The following is an 18,339-nucleotide window of genomic DNA, read 5'->3' on the forward strand; positions in this document are numbered from 1 at the left end:
CCCTGTATATCAAACACTAATTTGTACATACTATATATATATATATATATATATATATACATCTAATTTATAATTAGTACTTCCTCTGCAGACGGTCCAATATTGAATTAGAATCATCATTTCGTTATTTATGATACAGTGTGCGCTCGAAAAAAAGGTAACTAATAGTAGTGACTGTTCGTTATAACCTGATCGCGTAATCCGGCCTTAATATATTTCAATTCGTGTAACGATTTTTATAAATCGATAAAATATGAAGTAATTTATCTGATTGCTTTTAATTTTTTTTATCAATATTTTTTTGTTTCGTTTGTTTTTCAGATTTTCATTCGGCCCTAAAAGAAATGCAGTTGCACTGAAAAATTTAGTAGGTAGTATTTCGATTATAAAATAGTACATTGTTGAAATCGAGTCGCAAGTTGAACATTTTTCTATGATAAATTGTCTTTTAAAAAAAAGTTTTTTTTTTCGAGACGATTACTTGCGAAATATGACGAGCTTTAAATACTTTTAGTACGTTTTTCTTTAGTCACGTTATTTTCGCCGAGTTTCCGGCTATGGATTTGTGGTGCTCTCCCCCGTTACCATCTTACAACCCCCTAACCCCTTACCTCCTTCCGAAATTAAATTTTCCCGCGTTCAAATCAAAAGTCTCAATATCAAATTAACAAGACTGATTAATTTTTCGCGCGAACTAATCCGATTGCAATTTTACCCGCTCTGTCACGTGTTTCGAAACTAAGTGTAATCTAGATTTAAATATCGCCATTTTTTTTTTATTTTCCGATACTATTTTAGAATCGTCATTTCACCACAATAAACGGGTCGAAAGTACAAAATACGTTAAATGTTTATAAAATGGAGATTACATTTGTTATATAATAGAAAGGAATAGGATGATTTTTTTTGTTTTTTAGGTAATTAAATAAATATTAGCTGTTAATTTTCTTTTCGGTACGAATAATTAATGAATGAGAATTGGATGATTTGGAAATCGATATCGCGTCCGGTACGGAGGTAAAATAGAAGCTATAAAATTGATTTATATTAAAAAATAAGCGAGCTTCTGCTTCATAATCGTAATCCGGTTCGTGTAAAACGCCCTTTAAGTCAACATATTGAATATAAAATTCGTTACGTATGTAAAATACTAGACTAGACAGCCGGTCTCAATACAAATAGTCCTTGTTTAATAAGATTACGATGTGTCACCATTTCGGAACTGTTCCGTACGAACCGGTTCGTGTGAAATGGTCTTAACGTCGCCAATAATCGAATTTCTCGTTCGGTAATGTGTTTAATTCGATATTTCTCTTATTAATCGGTCCTGTTCTGATAGAATCGTGGTGTGTCACGAAATCGAGACGGTACCGTACCATCCAGTTCGTGGTGAAATGCCCTTAACGTCTCCAACAATTGAATTTCGAATTAATAATGTCTAAATTGATATTTTTATTTACCAAAGCTCCTGTTTTGACCGAATCATGACGTTTCAGAAAGTCGAGACTGTGCCGTACGAACCGGTTCGTGTGAAATGGCCTTAACGTATCCAATAAAGATATTTCGCAGTAATAATGCGTCTAAATCGACAATGGGTCCTATTTTTGCCTTAACGTGTTTAAAAATCGAAATTTTCTTTGACAATGTGTCTAAAAGGGTTCGTGTTTGTGTTTTGTGTACGAACCGGTCTGTGTTAAATGGCCCTTAACCCAGGAGTCGATAATATTCGAAAAATTTCATAAATCAACTAACCGTGGAAATCAAAATAAGATTTTCTATTTTATAAGTGTGAAATGGTCTTAAGAATTTTCCAAATCGACTAAAATCGTTCATTATTTCTGGAACCTTCTACAATAAATAGTTTTATAATGAGTATAATCACATTATCACTTCGTATCTCTAGTAACGTCCAAAATAACTCGAAATCGCCAAAAAAAAATGTGACCTATGCTGATTGTAAGACAAATTTTTGAAAAATATCTATATATATGTAAATGTAATTAAAATATTTTAATTTATCGTAGAATTCGTAGTATATAAAATACACTGTTGCCACTGTTATCGTTTGTAAACACCCAAGTGAATCTTAATGCTAAAATAATTTCAACATAGTAAATTTAGGTGTAGAATTACTACCAACTGTGATATAATTAAATAACTATATAATAGGAAACCCTTTTCAATATGCGACGCTTGCGATTTAAACGATGTGACTAAAGAAAACGATATTTAAAAAGTAAAAACAACAACAAACAGAAAGTCGTTTGGATATAGTCTCGAATTGAATATTATTTTTTTTTTTTAATTTTATATTGTTTATTTTGTACAGAATTAATTTTAATCATTCTAGTGGTTTTTTTATACAAATTTATTTATCGATATCAATTTATCTCCTAATTAGAGTAATTTTTTGAAAGACTAAATCGTAATTAGATTAAGACTATAATAAATATGTTATAAGTAGAACGGTTGTGAATTAAGGAAAAAGGACTTGGTGAAATGTGGTACGCGTACGAGATTCCTCGATAAAAAATAAAAAATTACCCCGTTGAGTAACTGTCGTAAAATTCGGTCAACAGGGTACATCTCTCTCTCTCTCCTTCTCTCTCTCCCTCTCTCTCTCCCTCTCTCTCTCCCTCTCTCTCTCTCTCTCTCTCTCTCTCTCTCTCTCTATATATATATATATATATATATATATATATATATGTATAGTTTTCGAAAATGTAGTAACTAGGTCGAGGAAAACGTACGTACCTTAAATTTGAGGTGTAAGGATACTGAGAGTGTCGTTTGCTCTGTCTAAATCCCCAAAATGCTCTAATTTTATCGATATGTTTTTTTTTTTTTGTTTTAGACTTGACGTATCTCGAAAGAATGGAATAAACCGGTGGAAAGATATCGGATGATTTTTTTTTCAAATTCATTAAATTTGTATATTTATTAGATATATCGAGTTTTCTTAGTGTAGCGATTTTCCTCCGCCTACGTTCTACGATTTGAATGCCTTTCTTATATCTTATTTCTAAATGATCCCGTACTATAATAATTTCGAAAATTTCGGGGGAGTATGTAGACGCAAATCTACCACTAGTGACGCACGCAGTTACATTATATGGTCCTTCGAGCCTTCATACACATCGCCGGTTCATATCCGGCTCGAAGGACCAGAATTGATAATTGTAGAGTGTAGTTTAACGCTTACAATTTGTAGACATTGAATATTTATGATTAAACTGAACTTTATAATCGCAATTTATGGTCCTTCGAGCCGGGAACGGTATATGGAGGCCGGAAGGACCATATAATGTGATTGTTTACTAGACTGGGCCGATTTATATCTGTTTTAACGATACTGTGATAACGGGATCCACAAAATTTAAATTCTTAAACTTAACTTTATAATCCCAATTTATGAACCTTCGAGCCGGAAACTATATATGAAGGCTCGAAGGACCATATAATGATTGTTTATTAGACTGGGCCGAAAAAAAACGACTATTTTTGTTAACCATATTGTGATTGGATGATCGACAAAACTTTACCACTTAAATTGAACTTCAGGATCGTAATTTATGTTCCTTCGAGCCGGAAACGGTATATGAAGGCTCGAAGGACCATATAATGGGATTGTTCATTAGACTAAAGCAAAAAAAACGACTATTTGTTTTAACGATACTGTGATGAAAGGATTGACAACTTCTTAAATTGAACTTTACAATCGCATTTTATGGCTCCTCCGAGCCGGAAAATCAAATTTTTTGAATACGATAAGCGGTTATACCGAGATGAAGTCACTGATATCTTTTTGAATTTAACTCCAATGTCGAGTAACTTTGAAATGATTAAAAAATCAATATTCCTAACTATACACCCCTTAATATTATTATTAAGGAATCAATCTTTCATGATAATTTTTTTTATCGTCATGAATGATATTTTCACGATATCGTTAAAAAATAGTCGTTTTTTTTTGGTCTATTCTAATAAAATAATTACATTATGTGGTCCTTCGAACCTTCATATATAGTGTCCGGCTCGAAGGACCATAAATTGCGATTATAAAGTTCAGTTTAAGGGGTTCAGTTACGTCGATCCTATTGGATCGATGTAACTTAACCATTGAATTTGAGGTTATGTATAATTAAAAAGTGTGTGGATTGTATCTCGCATATTCGTATTCGAGAATTAGTAATTAAGAAATTACGCATTTTATTTTGGTATTTATAGCATACGATACGAGACTTGGGGTATTGTTTCGATATAAAAGTTAGCAAATTTATGTACTTACACGTTAACTTTAGTAATTTCTTAGTACAAAATATTTATAAGTGCAAATTATTCACAGAGTGTATACATAAAAACGAAAGTACGATATTCCGTTTTGACGGGTATTTTAAATCTATGAACCGTTTCACTCTTCTATGGGACATTCTGTATTCAATTGCTGCATACCAAACAGTTTGTATACCGGAAATAGTAGAACCTACCATTTCTAGTTCGAAGGACCAGAAAGTTGAATTTTCTATTTCTAGTTTCTAAAATAATTTCAAATATCTAAATTACGATTTTTGTAAATTACTCAAAATTACACTTTCTGGTCTTTCGATCCGGAAATGGTAGGCTCGAAGGAACAAAGTCTAATTTTGAGAAGTTTATAAAAATTGTTAATTAAATATTTTTTAATTTAGAATTACTTTAGAATTTTCGAGTTTCTAGTCTTACATCCATAGTCAAAATTACACTTTTTGGTTCTTCGAGCTTACCATTTCCGGCTCGAAAGACCAAAAAGTGTAATTTTGAGTAATTTACAAAAATCGTAATGTAGATATTTGAAATTATTTTAGAAACTAGAAATAGAACATTCAACTTTCTGGTCCTTCGAGCCGGAAATGGTGGCTCGAAGGAGCAGAAAATGTAATTTCATGTATCACTTATTTATATACATAACAATCTGAATTTTTTCGAATTGTACGTTGAAATGGAAGTATTATTGTTGTTACACTCTGTATATTACATTTAAATAAGGAAAACTTTTAAAAATAGCAATAATATTTAAGTATAGCTAATTATATGAATTAAACCTCGTCCGTTCGTCCACATTTCGCCATTTTTTTGTTGTTGTAATTATAAATTAACTAAAAAATCTAATAATGTGGAATTAAATTTTTGCAAGCATTTTTCTAAATAAGTTAGGTTAACAGTAACTTTAAAATCAAGGAAAATTATATTTAGTGTATAAAAACATTCTGTCTGTCTGTATATACCTGTCTGTCTATCTAATCAAATAGTAATTGACGTTTTATTTTTATTTTTTTCTATTTTTTTCGTCTCCCCATTTTTTTTCATTTTAACTTACAATTATTATATATTTTTTGTGACAATCTATTTTAAGCAATGTTCTATAGAATCATAGCTATTGTCTAGTTTTTAAAAATCGGTGTCGACACACAGACCAATATACTAGAAATTTTTTTAAAAATTTCTCATCTTAATCTAGATAATAATTGACAAAAAAAATGTTATATGCCATCGATTTTTTTTCCTTTTTTGTAATATAGTCCAAGCGCTATCCGCACACCTCCATTTTTATGTACCCTATTTTTGTTTACGAGATGTGCCCCCCCTCTATTTCCCACCCCAAAATGAAAAAATATATTCGTCTTGAATTGGTTTATATATATATATATATATATATATATATATATATATATAAAAGTAATTTAATGTAGATGGTAATTTTTTTTGTTTCGTTCTGTTGACATTTGATTTTTTTGACCCAGGGCTGGACTTGGAAGTTAATCCTATTTAAATAAAATTACGATTTTGTTTTTTTTATTGATTTTTTTTATTTTCGAGCTGTTCCTCTATTCCATCACTCACCAAAGGTACCCCAACGATCTTTGTTTTATTTTCTAATTAAAATTTGTTTATTTATATTCTCTAAAAATTTATTTTAGTACCCCACTGGATTTTTTATATGTTCAAATGGGATTCGATTATGAAAGTATTGAAATTAAATGAGTATTTATATTTATATTTTTGAAATTTGATTTTTTTTCAAAATTTCGACAAAATATTTGTGTTTTGGTTTATTTTTGAGCAATTACTCAATTTCTATGAGTCCTAAAAGCACTAGGCGTAATTTTTTCTTCAAAATTCGTTTAATAACTTTTTTTATTTTTTGAAATATATTTATTGCAGTACAGGATTTTCATGTATAGAAGTGGACTTTAAATTGAAATAAATTTAAAAATCTGACAGTTAAATGGAAGCAAAATTGAAAAATATTACAATTTAGTTTATATTTGAAAAATATCAAAAATGAAGAAATTAATTAGATTTTAAAATTTGAACTTATTGCAAAAATTTTTGAAAAAATATTTGCGGTTCCCTCTTTTGCATTTTTTTTCTAGTAATAATGAAAAATAAAAGATTCAGAATATTATCAGTTTATTTCAATTTTGAAATTGAAAAAAATATAAAAAAAAGTTATTTTAAATGATGTCGAAAATGAAATTTCATATATTTCCAGTTGGAATTCGAAAAAATTAGAAATAATATTAAATTTATAGATTATATATACAGAGTGGTTTAACGAAACCCTAATTTCTTAGTTATAAAATGTAACAATTTTTTTGAAAAAAAACTTCAAAAATTGGCGCGATAAATTATTTTCTTTAAAAAATTAGTTTTTACGCAATTTCAGTTATTTCAAAAAAATTATTTTTCCTTATTCAACAACCAAAAAACAAGGAACGAGATAAAAATTTGAGATAAACGAATAATTTTCTTTTCCGAAATTTTTCCTTTGACACACTTCAATTTTTCTTAAATTTAAGGTAAAAATTCACGAATCGGCATCACTGTAACACGTCAAGTTTTTGCAGTGGCGTCTTAAGCCACTCTTACATTGCTATGAATTCAAATCTTCTAGAATTTTCCGTGATTTCCTCCAAATTTTTGAACGTTGTATAAATTTTATGCGCAAAATTAAGTGTCGAATCATATTTTTTCAGGGTTTTTTAGCCAGTGGTTGAAATCTGTAGAGGCTTAATGCCTTTAGTGGAACGTCGATGAAAACATCTATTAACAATTATAAGGTGCATCTAAATGTATTTGAATTCGTACTAAATTAGCGCATGGACTATGTGAGCAAAATTTATTGAACTTGCGCCTTGAATTAGTAAAAAAAATTATAATAAATAACTTATTAGTAGCAATTTCACATAAGTGCTAGTTGATTGTTTAAAAAATCAGGTGAGTCGTAAAATTGTCCAACACCAATAAGGTTTAAAGAAAATCTTTCGACCGTTCTTAGTGTATGGAAACATGTCGGTTTTCTGTATATTGAAAAAAAAAGTTTCGTATTGTTGCATCCTTCATTTGTTGACAAAATCTATTTTTTTGAAATTTTTTTCAACGAGACTTCATCTAAAATCAAAAAATTATTCACAAAATATATTTATTGACAATTCTACGATTTTTTTTTTCGAAAAATGACGTCAAAATAATATTTGTGAGGTAAGCCTCGCTCACATTAACCGGTAGTTCCGAGTCCGGTTCGTCTCCGGTATAAACGACTCAATAAAAAATCAAAAAAGAATCAAAAAGATGGTGGATGTATAAATTCATCAAAATTGATTCTAATCGAGATTTTCACCATATTTCTACGGGGCGTATACGAAAAGTAATGCTGTATTTAAAAACTTACAATTTAACATTCTTTTTTAAACTTATTTTCGTAAAATGACGACGAAATAATATTTGTGAGGTTATGTTTCAACTGAGAATCAACGGTAGATTGAAATTTTTTTGTTTCGATAACTTTTATTAGGTCGTGGTGAAAGCTCTGGTTTACACTAACTGGTAGTTTCGGGACCGGTTCTTCTCTGGTATAAACGACGCAATAAATGATCAAAAAAAAAACCAATAGGATGGTGGATGTTATAAATTCATCAAAATTGATTCTAATCGAGATTTTTATCATCTTTCTACGGGGTATATACGAAAAGTAATGCATCGAGAGCTGTATTTAAAAAGTTTAAATTTTCTTTTTCATTATTTTTTTTATTAAAATCCCTTAAAGAAAAGTTTTTGAGAGTTATGTTTTCACAAAAAGGTTTATTTTTCAGTTTGTCCTTATACGGCTACTCCACCGTTGCGGTATATCGTATCGTGTGTGTCGAGCTTAAACAGTCTGTAAATAATGAAAAAAAAATCATCTCAAAATCTATCCATTTTCTATATTAGACGGTCTCAATGTTATAGAGTCGTTCTAAAAAGGATATTACATTGTAACATATGGAATCACGTGGTTTATGGATCCCAATAGAGAAAAATGGTTTGTAAAACCACGAATCACGAATTTGTACAAAAATGTTTTTTTTTTTAATTTTTTCTTCACTAAAATACGCAAAATAAAAGTTTTTGAGGTTATGTTTTCGTTGTAGCATATCGAATGTATATATTTACACGTGATTTACAGATTCCAATAGGATGAAATGGTTTTTAAAATTATAAATCGCGCATTTTTGTACGAAAAATGTTTTTAATATCCATTATTTTCCCATTGAAATGCGTTAAATGAAAGTATTTGAGGTTATGTTCGCGCAAACAGGTTTATTTTGCAAACTATGACGTTACTTGTTCTGGTAAACGTTCACTGCCATTCGGCTTACAGTTGCAGTTAATTTTTCGAAAATATTAATCAGTTTTTTATAGATTTAATTAGCCCATTTGGTTTTTTATAATTTTAGACAAAATTATTTGAAAAAAATAATAATAATAATGGAACCGTATTTTCCATGACAAAAAAAATTATTTTCATTTTATGAATTTAGTTCTCGTTGAAAAATTTTGAAAATTAGATCGTGTCAATGATGTGAGGATTCCTTGTATATTTAATTAACATAATTAACAGTTTTGTTTTTTACGAGTTGTGTGAATAATTTGAAAAAAAAAATTATATATATATATATATAAAAATTAGTATAAAATTAGATGACTTATTTAGAATAGATAAATGTTAAAAAAACTGCATTTTTTTGAATATTTGAATTTCCCGCTTAGATTTTTTTATACCGATTTATTGATAGGGACTGGAAATTTTTTATCTAAAGAAATAAATACAAATTGAATAGAGTTCATGTTGAAAATAACAAAAAACTAATAATTTAGTGTTTAAAACGTGTCTATGGGGTGTTGCAAAAATTACGAAAACTTAGTAACAAATATCAAATAATTTAAAACTGGAAATATATATATCGACAATTTTTTTTATCAATTACCGAAATTTAACGGAATTTTGCAACATTTTGTAGTTTCCTCAGTCTATAATAAAGAAAAAATTAGAAATAATCGTAATAGTTGATAAGTAATTTACGGGTCTATTTGAATGGTTGTTAGGTACTATATTCCCTTTCTGACGTGGTGGGGGAGCTGCTGTAAATAAAAACAAATATTAATACAAAACACTATCATACGAATCGTCTACACTGGAAAAAATAATTAACTATATACACAGTCTTTTCGATTTTTTTTCAATTTATTTGAAGGAAAAAGTACAAAATCAAACTTCTGACATTTTGTTCTAGATCTTTTGTTTTAGTACATTTTTTCGTCACTTATAACAATTTCTATTCTAATATCGTCAGTTAACGTGTTAAATAATCAATTATCTGATCAGTTTTTTCGTCGGTTTTAACAATTTCCATTAAAACATCGTCAGTTAACGTGTTGATTTATTAATTACCAATCAAACTTCTGGTAATTAGTCCTTAATTTCTATTTCTCGTTCATTTTTTCGTCACGTTTAACAACTTCTATAATAAAATCGTTAGTTAACGTGTTAAATAATCAATTACCAATCAAACTTCTGGTAATTTGTCCTTAATTTCTTTTTCTCGTCCATTTTTTCGTCACTTTTAACAACTTCTATAATAAAATCGTCAGTTAACGTGTTAAATAATAAATTACCAATCAAACTTCTGCTAATTTGTCCTTAATTTCTTTTTCTCGTCCATTTTTTCGTCACTTTTAACAACTTCTATAATAAAATCGTCAGTTAACGTGTTAAATAATCAATTACCAATCAAACTTCTGGTAATTTGTCTTTAATTTCTTTTTCCGGTTCATTTTTTCGTCACTTTTATCAACCTTTATAATTCAATCGTCAGTTAACGTGTTAAATAATCAATTACCAATCAAACTTCTGGTAATTTGTCTTTAATTTCTTTTTCCGGTTCATTTTCTCGTCCCTTTTATCAACCTTTATAATTCAATCGTCAGTTAACGTGTTAAATAATCAATTACCAATCAAACTTCTGGTAATTTGTCTTTAATTTCTTTTTCTCTTTTAAATTTGGGTCACTTTTAAGAACTTCCGTTAAAACATCGTCAGTTAACGTGTTAAATTTCAAATTGTTTATTTCTAATAGTTATTTCGTGAAAATTTAAAAAAAAATATTTGTTCGATAATAATTATTTTCTAAGGTAGTTAGAAGTTGGGTGCGTTTTGGAAAAATATTCTCAGAATGTTCGTAGATGATTCTATATCTTTGTACACACGAGTATATTAAAATAACTTTATACGGAATCCCCAGGTATATTTGTAGCTTCTAGACATTACAAAAATACTACAATATAAAATTTATTTATTAAATTGCTTCTATAGTTAATTAAATTGTTAGTATATAATTATAAATTTAATTAGAGAAAGTTAAAATTAGATAAAATTTGACTGATGTACAGGTACTACTCAATAAGTTTTAAATTTAAAAAAAAAGAAGAATATATTATGTACAATAAAAAAACATCATAAAAACCTAGGGCCTTTAAATATAGTGCAATGTCTCATGTCGTTTTTATCTAGGTACATAGTTCATTAAGATATTTCCATAATTATTTAACATAATTTTAAATTAAGGGTGTACGTGTTTCTTCAAAACACACGCTGAAACAGTCAGTCCGAAAGATGGTACATTCAGAGAAAAAAAATTATAAGAGTACGTTGTGCTGAAGAAGTATAACAACGTTGAAACTGGTCTACAATATTGAGAAAAAGACACGTTCCTTTGGGAAAAATTATCGAAATATACAGGGGGACATTATTTTTTCTTCGCTTATACGTTTTCATTAAGAATATACAGGGTCAATTGAATTTATTGCTGATTAAATTATTACGGATAGAAATAATTTTTTTTACTAAACAAATATTTACTTGCGAAAGTATCGATTTTGTTAAATATACAGGGTGTTTCGGAATTTGATAGAAAAAATTCGAGAGTGAATACATGACGTGAAAATAATGGTGTGATACGAAAAAGGCGTATAACTCAGTAACGAAGGGTGGTACGAGAAAATTTTTTTATGTCACAACGTTATTTTCACGTCATCTATTCACTTACGAATTTTTCGAGTCCCGGAACACCCTGTATTCAAAGAATGAATTCTATTCGTGGATTGCCATCTATTGGACTGCGCATAAACTATTTGTTGCTCAAAGAAAAAGAAAATAATTCATTTTTGTATTAAGTTAATGCTCTAAAATAATTAAAAGGAATCGTATACGGGGTTTACCAAAAAGTCCTCAACGGGATCGTAATTTTCAAACGGGCTAAGAAAAAAAAATTTGATATCGAAAAAGGCCGAGAATTTTTTTATAAACAAAAAAATTGATCGTTTTGTCTATATACAGGCATATTTACGAAAATTACGTAATTTTTTTCCCTGTATATTCAATCAAAATTTCATATCACAGTTTTTTTTTAAATGTACTACATAGGATAAGCGATTTATGGACAAGGGATGGACAAAATGTTAGTTGGAGGATTCTTCTCGTTCTGCGAAAGTTTCGACCCATAGAAACTATAGTTTCCAGGGTTTTTTTCGACCGGAAAATAACGATCGCGTTTTGGTTTTTTTTTGTTAAACCCCATATTTAATATATCAGTGTGACTTGCGTGTGTGTAAAACTTGTTTTTTAATTCTTAAGTCAGCTAGTTACTCGATTATGAAAAGGTGTTATTTAATAATTAAGTCAATGTTGAATTTTTCCCTACTTTAACTTCTTCAACCGTACTATTCTTCGTAATAATGAAAATCCTCTACCACTGTGTTTTGAAAACGAAAAAAAATTGAGCTTGATAGATTTGTATGTATTTCAAATAATATCCAGTAGAAAAATCCATCGAAACGTTGATCATCTCACGTCGGAACTAAACTAAAATTTTTTGTATAAAAAAACACCCAATTTGGCGCCCAATTCGATCGTTTTATTAGAAATTTTCAACTTAGAAATCAATAATCTCCTAAATTATTTTTGGATTTAATGAGACACACTGTATATACTTTTTGATCGTAATTTTATGAAGTTCTACAGTTGGCGCCGTATATTTTTTAAAATACCATCGAAAATCTAGAATAATTTGAATTATTTCAAATATATAATGAGACATACTGTATATTTATACCTTGGATTGGATTTGGTTAGATGACGCAAATATTTTGTTTTTGCCCCAATAAATCTGTGAAATAATAATGGACGAAATTCGAAAATTTACGATTCTATGATCTTGAAAAAGCGTTCGATCGAGTTCTATATCTCGAATTATGTTCGGTTTTTACCAAAAACAAATTTGTTGATAGATAATGATGCTGGAATTGGATTTTCACCCCAAAAAATCTGCGATATTATAAATTTAATGATTTCTTGAACCTGAAAAAGCGTTCGATCGAGTCCTATATCTCGAATCGTGGTTGGATTTTTTTTTAAAAACGACTTGTATACTGATACCGTTAACAAAATCAAACGCCAAAACGAACACGCCTTAGAAGAATTATGTAAAACGTCAAGAGACAAAAAGTGGGACATCCTATAGCTTCGAATGATATTATTTTCTATAAAAGAAGAAATTCGATGAAACTCTGCAATCGGGGTCGTATATTTATTAAAATACAGTCGAAAATTTGGAATATTTTGAATTATTTTAAAAATACAACGGGACATACTGTATATTGATACTTTTTGATTGGAATTTGAAGCGAAAAAACTACGTAGGGTTCTGATTTTGACCCTAAAACATCTGCGAAACAATAATCGACGAAAATAACGAACATTTCACATACTTTAAAAAAAATAATGAGACATACTGTATATTTATACACTTTGATTTGGAATTTTAATAGGATAGCCGTCCTAGGAATTTGATTTTCTTCCCAAGAAATCTGCGGAACAATGATATGGCGAAATTCGAAACTTATGATTTCATGATCTTGAAAAAGCTTTCGATCGAGTTCTATATCTTGAATCGTGGTTTTGAAACCGGTGCCGTTAACAAAATCTAACGCCCAAACGACCACGTTTTTGGAAAAATTCTCTGAACCGTCATGACGAAAAATGTGGGACATCCTATAGTTTCGTATTATCTATAAAAGAAGAAATTCAATTGTTTTAGATCAAAATAATCACGGAGAAGCTGCGAAGGATAACAATCATTTTTGACTCACTTGGATTTTAAAAAACAAACGAAAATGCAAATTTTCAATCAATTGTCTGAAATATCGTAAATAAAAAAATGGGACAAACTTTATACGCTTTATATTTATTATCGCACAAGAAAGAACAAAATTGATGGAGGTCTGAAATTGGGGTTCGTATATTTATTAAAATACAGTGGAAAATTTAGAATATTTTGAATAACTTCAAATATACAATGAGACATACTGTATATTGATACTTTTTTTATTGGAATTTATATCGAAAAAATTACGATTTTCACCCCAAGAAATCTGTGAAACAATAATCGACGATAATAACGATCATTTCACATACTTTAAAAAATATAATGAGACATACTGTATATTTATACTTAGGATTGGAATTTTAATCGGATAGCAGACGCAGGAATTTGATTTTCATCCCAAGAAATCTGCAAAACAATAATCGACGAAATTCGAAACTTATGATTCTATGATCTAGAATAATTTGAATTATTTCAAATATATAATGAGACATACTGTATATTTGTATCTTGGATTGGTTTTGGTTAGATGACGCAAATATTTTATTTTTGCCCCAATAAATCTGCGAAATAATAATGGACGAAATTCGAAATTTACGATTCTATGATCTTGAAAAAGCGTTCGATTGAGTTCTATATCTCGAATTATGTTCGGCTTTTTCCAAAAACAAATTTGTTGATAAATAATGGTGCTGGGATTGGATTTTCACCCCAAAAAATCTGCGATATTATAAATTTAATGATTTCTTGAATCTGAAAAAGCATTCGATCGTGTCCTATATCTCGATTCGTGGTTGGATTTTTTTTCAAAAACGACTTGTATACTGATACCGTTAAAAAAATTTAATGCCAAAACGAACATGCCTTAGAAGAATTATGTAAAACGTCAAGATACATAAAGTGGGACATCCTATAGCTTCGAATGATATTATTTTCTATAAAAGAAGAAATTCGATGAAACTCTGCAATCGGGGTCGTATATTTTGATCCTAAGACATCTGCGAAACAATAATCGACGAAAATAACGAACATTTCACATACTTTAAAAAATATAATGAGACATACTGTATATATATATATATATACACTTTGAATTGGAATTTTAATCGGATAGCCGTCGCAGGAATTTGATTTTCATCCCAAGAAATCTGCAAAACAATAATCGACGAAATTCGAAACTTATGATTCTATGATGTTGAAAAAGCTTTCGAACCAGTTCTATATCTCGAATTATGTTCGGCTTTTTCCAAAAACAAATTTGTTGATAGATAATGGTGCTGGGATTAGATTTTCACCCCAATATCTGCGAAACAATAATCGACGAAATTCGAAACTTATGATTTCATGATCTTGAAAAAGCTTTCGATCGAGTCCTATATCTCGAACCGTGTTTTTATAATTTTTGGTCATTAATAATGTTTTTATTTCGTGAAAAATTGTGGTAGTACGACGTGACATGAACGTGATTCTTCTTCTATGTATAAAATTATGGTAAAGGTTATCGTGGTCATTAAATAAATAGTAATTGTTATAAATATGAACAAATAGCTAGTTCGGAAATAACTGTTTTAAGAAAATATAAGATAAATATATATAGTAGTGCATTTTTAAGTGGGTAGTTTATATATTTAGCTTCATTTAAGATGTTTATTAGTTGATAGAATACTTACAAAAAAAAACAATGTACCTATCACATCTCTGAAAACTGAGAAAATATAACACATGATAAAAAATCCAACTGTCTCTTTTTCTTCTACCTTTGACATATATTTCTATCCATATAAAAAATTTTTACGTAACTTTCGATTATACCAGGTGTACCGAATATAAACTCGCTGCGGTAAGTTTTTATTCTAGATTTGAAAACGATTCACATTTTTATAATTTTTTGCAATAAACACTTGAAGGATGTATATACCCAATATTAAATTCGATGTTCGAGGACATAAATATTGATATTATTACGAGGGTTGTCCGTAAGATGAGGTTCCCGAAGAGCTTGACTTTCTCTCGTTAAAAATGGAGCTCCCATTTGTAGTGTATGTGTGGAAACTTTGCAGATAATTCAAAGATAGTGTCTCACAACCCCCTCATAACTCAGACTTGGCCCCCAGTGATTATCATCAAATATTTGGAAGGGACGGTTTCCCAACCGACGAAAAGTTGAAAGAATTTTTAAGGTATCTCCGCGGCATGAAGAAGATGGAAAATGCATTGATTTAAACGGCGATTAAGTCGAAAAATAGAGGAAAGTCTTATCTTTCCAAACATCTATTAATCAATGACAACCAACATTTTTTTTCGTTGGGAAACTCATTTTATGAATAAACCTCGTATATATTTGTAAAGTTACTTCTTTGTACGAGCGTGAAAAGTTCCAGAAAATTACGTGGATTTGCGGCTTGTGCATTATTTTTGTAGTTAAGAACAAAAATTGTGATACAGGGTGCTTAAAAAATTATATTTGAATTAAAACTGCACTTATAAAAACCCAATAATCAAAACAACTGCTAAAAAACCAAAAAGATCAAAATATTTTTTAGTTTATTCGAGATAAATTTCAAATATATTTGAAATTAAATCATACGAGGGTTTTTTGATAAGTTTCCAACTAACAAAGATTCCACCCCATTCAATACAAAACTGTAAGTTTCCTCTAAGTCGCCATATTGTAAGTCTAGAACGTTCAAAATGGACGTTCTACGGGGATTTTAAGTTTATTGATGCCTTGTCCATTTTCTCTATTCCAAATCCTTTCTTTAAACCTGACTTCTATTTTTCCACTAACATATTTTTGCTTTATTTTCATTCCGTTTTGTGTCAATATTTGTTTCTAGTTGATTAAATTTTCTTGTAGACTCCATCTGATTCGTTCAGTTCATTATTGAAGTGACATTTCGTGATATTACAGTAGAGCTCTCGCCCAAAGTATCAAACTGTTATCCCTTTTTGGCAAGGCTGTCCGTTTTCTCACTTCCTGGTAAATTCTGGTGGTCTGGAAGTCTCATTAGGGTTACTTATTTGCTGTTATCTAGTGCTTTCAGGACCTTTAAGTTCTCTTGGCTAGTGGTGAGTGATATTCATAGACGTATTGGTTCAGAGATGTCCAATCCATCTTCTTGTGCTAGCTTTGAACCAGAGAAATACATTTAAAGCTTGTGGAAGGTCTTTATGCTTTTGTCTTTTATATACATACGGTCCAATGGTTTGTCACGGCTCTAGAACCAGATTTCCTGACTTTTACTGTCTGGATTAGCTTATGGGCTTCACTAAATGCGTCCTTCTTCATTATGGGGCGAAGAAGAGGCTCTCTAAGGCTGCAGTGGACCAAGTTGACATTGCCCTTTTACTACCTAGACAGATTAGACTTGGAATCTTTTTTGTTTGTTCAGTTTTCGACCACCAGTATCCCATCTTAGACTTTATTCTTGCCAACAAGTCTTTGTTGGCTTTCGAGATTACCTTGTCTAGATGAGTGTTTTTTCAAGGATGATACCATCTGACGCGCACATAATTTTCCCACTAATTAACTTTCTTAACTGATTAATAGCTACTTTCAATTTTTCAATATACTTTAGATTGATTAATGGAACGTCAAATTTGATATTGGGTACACACCCTCGAGGTACATAAAATAATTTATTTTCATTGTGAAACAACACCATGTCTACTTCGTATTGCAGTAAGTATGATGAAAATTGATAAGTTAGCTAGTAATTTAGGTGTAAGTGCAATTTGAACGGGTTTTTGAAATATTTAAGATATATATAACCATAGCTAACTTAACTGTATCATTTGCCGCTTCAAATAAATGACCATGGAACGCTCATTACGTTTGTATAACAAAAACTAATTAAATCTTGTTTTAATTACAAAAAAACCACCAATAGTTAGTTTTTATAGTGTAAAATCACTATTTGAACGCTTACTAATTTTTTTTATAGGAAGTTGTTCGGCAGCTGCGGGCGATTATGGAAATGGACCACAACGTGGTGGTACATACGGAGTCGTCCAACCCTATCATCCTTACCGACGATAAATAAACGTTATAAAATATGTTATTTTCGAAATATGGTACCTGTTGACTATACAAATTTGTCTTTTAATATTTTCTCACTCATTGTTTATAATTGTAATTTGTTTAGGTAATAAAAAGTACTTGACAATTTTCCAAAGTCTTGTTTCATTATTGAACCTTGAACCTCATCTTTCAGATAAATGGAAATCTCGTACCATCAAGATCCTTTTAACAAAGTGAAATTATTGTTAACAAAAAATTGGGTATTCAAACCCATCACAATCTCTAGATGTAACTATTACATATGAAGAAGCATTTGGCGTAAGACAAGCTGAGGTACATATAGAAAGACCTTCAGTGTCTCTTACCAAACAGCTTCACTTGAATATGCGTTAAATTCGACTGGTAACTCATCTGAGAAGCCATCTTAGTACTATAGGTATCGAGGATATCTGAATGCCAAGAGTTAAATGATTCAAACTACGAGCCTGATTAGGTTTTCGAAGGTTAACCCTTTGGTAGTTTCTAGAGGGGTAGTAGAAGATTATGATTGCCCCAAAAAGCCAATTTTGAAGCTCCACATTATCTTCTGCAACTTTAATTTGGGTTTTTGGTGATAGTTGGTGAGCTAATATCCAAAAACTATAGAATTTCCAGTATTAACATTTTCATAATTTTTAATTTAACAATAATAATCGAATATTTTCAATATTATTTTGGTTATCAGAATAGTTAGTTACTCAGGTGTACAGAATTATAACTAGGAATCATTTATTTTATAGTCGGTTTACTCAAATTGGT

The 18,339-nt window shown here is 29.8% G+C and overlaps 1 protein-coding gene across 20 annotated transcripts in view; it reads left to right on the forward strand.

Annotated features, from left to right (window-relative positions):
* Positions 1 to 17,695, forward strand: part of LOC130448356 (heterogeneous nuclear ribonucleoprotein 27C) — a 28,637-nt gene extending 10,942 nt beyond the window's left edge. For 4 of the 20 annotated variants that reach the window (XM_056785689.1, XM_056785688.1, XM_056785685.1 and 1 more), the window contains exon 8: positions 17,465 to 17,695. In XM_056785689.1, the coding sequence (XP_056641667.1) occupies positions 17,465 to 17,559 (95 nt within the window). In that variant the 3' untranslated portion in view covers positions 17,560 to 17,695. Of the gene's footprint in view, positions 1 to 321; positions 15,259 to 17,464 lie in introns of those variants that run through there. The other 16 variants (XM_056785706.1, XM_056785701.1, XM_056785696.1 and 13 more) reach the window with 8 other exon arrangements.
* The last annotated feature ends 644 nt before the right edge of the window (positions 17,696 to 18,339 follow it).

This window comes from Diorhabda sublineata, chromosome 8, assembly GCF_026230105.1.
Source record: "Diorhabda sublineata isolate icDioSubl1.1 chromosome 8, icDioSubl1.1, whole genome shotgun sequence".
In the NCBI taxonomy this organism is placed as follows: domain Eukaryota; kingdom Metazoa; phylum Arthropoda; class Insecta; order Coleoptera; family Chrysomelidae; genus Diorhabda; species Diorhabda sublineata.